This window comes from Mytilus trossulus, chromosome 5 (genome assembly GCF_036588685.1).
Source record: "Mytilus trossulus isolate FHL-02 chromosome 5, PNRI_Mtr1.1.1.hap1, whole genome shotgun sequence".
Taxonomy (NCBI): Eukaryota; Metazoa; Mollusca; class Bivalvia; order Mytilida; family Mytilidae; genus Mytilus; species Mytilus trossulus.
Window position 1 is genome coordinate 47143758 of NC_086377.1, and position 6000 is coordinate 47149757.

Sequence of the window (6000 nt, forward strand, 5' to 3'; positions counted from 1 at the left end):
TGCCACAAATGTCATGAATTAAAACTTGCCTTTCATCAATATTATATATACATGTACTATTCTTACAAATTACAAAGTAATTACTCATTTGTAGTATTTAGTTTATCACTGTCAAACCTACATGTATTTTAATGTATCAAGAAATAGTACTTACCAAAAACTACAATTTTCAGTATGGATTAAATACAGATAGAGTTAGACCAAATACATGAAATAATAATGATGTCTGGCAATGCTCTGGGATGGTTTTTTTAAAGTTACGATACTGGCACCAATATTATATATACATTATACAAGGTATACCAGTATTGCGATCTGTCCAAGGAACTGTCCTTGGGCCTATACTCTTTTTAATATACATTAATGATTTTCTAGAATACCTGGAACACAGCAAACTACGACTCTTCGCTGATGACAGTATTATATACCGAGAAATTACATGTCAACAAGTCTGCACAAATTTACAAAAAGATCTTAATGCAGCAGCGAAATGGGAGGCTGATTGGCTCATGGCCTTCCATCCTGGAAAATGCACTATCTTAACCATCACACAACAAAAACAACCATTTAAACACGATTACATCCTTCATAACCATACTTTAGAATTAGTAACATCTGCAAAATATCTTGGCGTAACCCTACAGTCTAACTTAAAATGGAACATTCACTACAACAACATCGTATCAAATGCAAATAAATCTCTTGGCTTTCTTAGGCGAAACTTAAAAATTTCTAACTCCAGTATCAAATCCCGTGCTTACCAATCAATAGTGAGACCAAAACTTGAATATGCCTGTAGTCTATAGGATCCACACACAGCAGATTATAAAAATAAGCTAGAAATGGTACAGAGGCGTGCGGACCGATATGTATGTAACAATTACCACAACACCAGTAGTGTAACATCCATGTTAAATGAACTACAATGGCCCTCACTCAGTGAGCGCCGTCTCAAAACCAGACTTATCATGTTCTACATTGTACAAGGTCATCCATGGACTCATTGCAATCCCAGGGATCTCCATGACCTGTTTAAAGATGGCGCCCCGCCATCATTCAAATGTCTTCCGCCATGGTCAAATGACTTGCTCCATCGTTCAATTGTCTTCCACCATCGTTCGAAACTGTGGTCGTTTTTATAGCCTGACGCCATTTTTGTAACAATTTTAATCAAATGCATGTAATTGCATAACACTCAGGCTTTTTTTTATAGTATAATACAATACAGTTCTCACGCCTGGGGGATATCCGGATTAAAATCGCTAATCATTTGTACCTGAGCTTGTACAGGTAGATCAACAAACCAGAAAGGAGAATATTATCTGAAGATAGACGATTCATTTGTCGAATTATTTAACTAAGTTTCTGCAAATGCTTATGATAATTTAGATTAAATAAATAAATTAATAATCCAGTTACAAATTTTAACAAGTCGAACATGTGCTTTTGTTTTGACTTACGCAATCAGCATCCCCCTTTTTAAAAATTACAAAATAAAACGTAAAACAGTAATTATTATTTCATTTCAAATAGCTCGAGTACTGCTGTATTGTAACAATAATATAGAATTACTTTAAAAGTTAAAAATTATAAACTTTTAATATTTCCTGTAAAGAAATATCGTATCGTAATTCCGAATTCATTTTGTAGTTTACAATGAAAATGATACATCCGCATTTCCGGTTTCTATTCAGACTTGAAAGATGCATGTTGCATAGCATGGATTTGCTAAATAAAGTCATTAAAAACCTTTTCATTTGACAACGTTTGTTAAAAAATACATTTTTTTAACCCGTACGACTCGTTTTGTCGTTGCTGCAAATCAACCATACCGGTAATGGTTTCATGACTTCTGAATTTGACAGTGTCCGTGAAAAATAATCTCCACATGATTTTTAACCCCCATACCAATTACCAAAAATAGCAAGAAAACTACATGGTGACCTTTGTGATAGTTGTTTGTCATTCTAAGGGAAAGGGATGGGGCATGAGGGCTTGTCCTTTGAAGAGTTACAAACGGCAATTATGGAAAATACATATACTTCTATATATAGTATTTATAATGAAAATATAATTTAAATAAGCAATGAATTAGCATGTTCACCTATCCTTATGTGGAGGAATGAAATACTTTCGATACCGCTACACTGTACGGCGTAGATACAATTTATGATGGTGAAAGTTCCTCCATGGTTCAATTTTCACTAGTCCTCATACCATCAGATACTAGAACAAGAAAATTCCATACTCAAACATTTCGGCAAATATCCACCTCTAAAGACATTTACAAATGGTCATTCTTTCCGCAAACAATCATTCAATGGATTCGTGGCAACATGTTCCGTCGGAACATGTTGCCACAAGTTGTGGTAGCAAGTCAAACCATTGAAATTAACAGAGATCAGTTGACACCAACTGTTCTCCACAACATAATTTAATTCTATAAATAACAATGTACATATTTTTAATCACTTGTTGTTTTCTTTCATGTAACTATCACCAAGTATTCTACTAAGTAAAAGATAATTTTTTGTTCATATCATATACTCCGCGCATGCAACAATTCACAGGCACTTGTTTCTATCCATTGGAAGAACCACTATCAACGTATATTTACGAGAAGGTACCCAATTACTTTTTTCACCTCTCCGCTTAAAATCCTTATTTCTCTGTCAATTCAGTCTCAAATTTTTTGTAACATACACCATTCGATTCATGAGAAGTTTATCTTTCAGATGATATGCATTGTATTTACCCTTAGAGTAAATATACGTTGATAGTGGTTCTTCCAATGGATAGAAACAAGTGCCTGTGCAACAGTTCGTAATCTTCAATAATAATGAAGCTGTAACTGTATATCAGAAAATGAAGAAGAAGAAGATCACCAATTACAGGAGATCCGTATGTTTTAATGAGCATCATATTGAATTACCTAATCTAGTACTTGCGTGATGGGTCTTAGACCCTTTGGCTTTGCATATCAACGGGGTAGGAGATGTCGGAAATGATGAATTGGTACGTAATTTCAGAGCCAAACGTCGTGAAGGATGGTCGATCCGAACTGGCATTTTTTCCGATTTTAATGATCATGAAATGAACGAGCCTGAACACATGTTAAACAGAAGCAAGTTAACTCGTTCCATGTTAACTCGTACCAAAAAAGTTAACTCGTACCACTGGGATGTCGTCAGGGAGTTCATAAATCCACGAAGCTGCTATCTAAATTCCCGATGACTTGGTTTTTTTACGTCAACTTTCAAAGGTGTCCACCCAACTTGGATGTTCCAGCAATAGCAGGCCCGTAGCCAGGAATTTCCAAAGGGGGGTTCGTTTGACTCACAAACTCGACTTTAACAGTCACAATTCGAACAGAACATCGACTTTAACAGTGCTTATTTGTTTTCAAGGGGGGGTTCGTCCGAACGAACCGAACCCCCCTGGCTACGGGTATGAATAGGATATCATATGACGTGACTATTCGTGTCTACCTTTGGCGGTCACTAGTCGCGTCCTTGTCGTGTCCATTTTAGATGGTAGAATGGTGAATGAATCACTAAGGTTTGACGTCTCTTTATCACCCTTGGAGGGTGGTTTATAGAATTCAAAGGAGTGGTGTTAGCGTCCTGTGTCTAGCTTTTAAGATTTCTACGCATTATATTTTCACTACTAAGAACAACTACATGTATCAATAGAACGAACCTTTCTTGCTTTACAAAGGTATCTGCCTCTTTTGTTAAAATGTTGAATAAATGTTTTTCTACCCGTTCTTATAATTCTCTCAAAAGTTAACTTTTAAAAAGCAGGAATCGTGTTTAACTATCCGAAAACATATATTTGTAGGTCATGTGCTGCTATTTATTGGCACATACAAACAACATCTCTAATTTGTCTAAGTGAAAAATAAATTCAAAAGAGAATAAAATGCATAAATGTGATACAGTTTGATCTATGAGCTCAGGATACATTGGTTCACCAATTTCGTGAAATAGTTTTATAGTGTACTATGCAACCAATGAAGAGTAATGAACAATGGATTGATAAATTAATAAATACTCACATTTTGGATATTCACAAAAACCTTTTCTTCTAACTTTCACACAAATTTCAGAAATATTCGGATAAAAGTCTCACAAAAAAGCAAATATCAATAATTAACTGTCGTGTGTTCAAAACAACGTAGCTTTGAATGTTACAAATATCACGTGTTATGCGAACACCACTGCAGTAATATGAGAGTTTTATGTCAAACCTGATTGGATGATGTCTGGAAAGATGCATACATTCGGAGTATTGTACCGCAATAATATGGATAAAATTATGCTCACTCTATTGATCTGTCTATATTTTCTATTAGAGGGTCGTAAACAATTTGTACATGTTGTAATAAGACAACTTTCATGAAATTTTCGGTTTTCCGAAGGTACCTAATGTATATAAACATACAAATGTAGGTGGTTATAGTTGAAAATTTAATATCATATCTATAACACTTTATTGTTTATCGATAAAAAAAAACATACAAACAAAAAATTAGTTGTATAAACGAAGGAAGATATTAATGTAGAGAAAATTCATATTTGATGTAATATTAAAAACTATATCTCTAAAAATACCCCTTCCCTTTTTTGGTACACAATAAGAAGAATTTTCACTTGTAGAAAATTGTTTTGCGTATTCCGCGCATTTTGAGAAAGTATAACGCAACACTATATTAATCCCACAATTCATGTAAAGTTTCATGTCAATCATACTAACAGATGCGCCAAAAAGCGCAATTGTTTCCTAAACGGAGTGGCTATTTATCCAGCTAGCCGGACGAATAATGCCAGGGCTATTTGTCCGGCCATTGGAATGCGCATGGCATATTATGTGCGTTTGGGAGTGCGTGTGACATTTGTGATATTATCTTCAGTAGCACACGGAGGGGCGCGCTTAATTCGATCACTGATTTTCAATTTTAAGATCACGACTGAATTCGGCGATATCAACGTTTGTGATAAATTTTGCAGTTTTCAGAATTTGACAAGTATGAACTTCAAAGAATGATATAATCTATAAAAAAAAAAGAGAGAGACTCAAGAATAATTGAAATCACAAGGAAAATGGGAAATAAAATGTAATTGCTCGTAGAACTATAGTTTTACTAAATAATTCGACTCGAATCAGCCGAATGAATGGTGGAAATGATTTTCAAATCAAGAGTACTAGTTGTTGAGAAAGGCCTTAACAATGGCATGTCTAACTTAATAAAATATAATTATATTCCAAAAATGAATATTGCAAGTAGCCCTTGGAATGGGATATATATTAAGGGGAGGGGTTTGAGGATACATGTGCAAAAAGTGGGGATGTTGGATATATAATTATAAAAAGTGGGTTATGACATATAGGGGACATTAAAGGTGGGGTTTGGAGAAAAAAGAAAAGAGGTATTTGGGAAAAAGAGCACACCGTGTCACCTCGACCACATCACGGAAATAAAATAGATGAAGTAATAAATATGGAATATATATGATTTGTTTTTATTATTCGTAATCCAGATTGGACTATGTACTAGTATATAAATTAAGAAAGAAAAAACTATTACAATTACCAGTAACAAGATAAGGCCCTTACAATAAAGATTACAAACATATATGCTACCCCCTGGTGCTACTGAAGATAATATTACACGCACACACAAATAGTGACATGCGCATTGTACTGGCCGGACAAATAGTCCTGGTTCTTTCCTAAAAATGTTTTATACCCGTAAATTTGATACTCTGTTTCGGATACTAAAAGTATAAACAGATTATTGTTTGTTAGTGGCTTTGAACTAGCTGTCAGTTAACTGCGAGTACTCTCAGATCTGTTCCTGTCAGTGAACTGCGAGTACTTTCAGATCTGTTCCTAGTGTCTTTTTGTTGTTGGGATGTACAAATACCCGGCCACGTCCTCGTGTATTTTTGTCCATCTGATGAGTTAAGCCTTTTTCAACTGAATTTTATAGTTCGTTCT

General features: G+C 34.7%; 1 protein-coding gene across 1 annotated transcript in view; it reads right to left on the bottom strand.

The window, feature by feature from the left end:
- Positions 1-4161, bottom strand: part of LOC134718015 (uncharacterized) — a 39892-nt gene extending 35731 nt beyond the window's left edge. Inside the window, exon 1 of the mRNA XM_063580514.1 lies at positions 4058-4161. Within this exon, the coding sequence (XP_063436584.1) occupies positions 4058-4059 (2 nt within the window). The 5' untranslated portion in view covers positions 4060-4161. The remainder of the gene's footprint in view (positions 1-4057) is intronic.
- Between the last annotated feature and the right edge of the window lie 1839 nt (positions 4162-6000).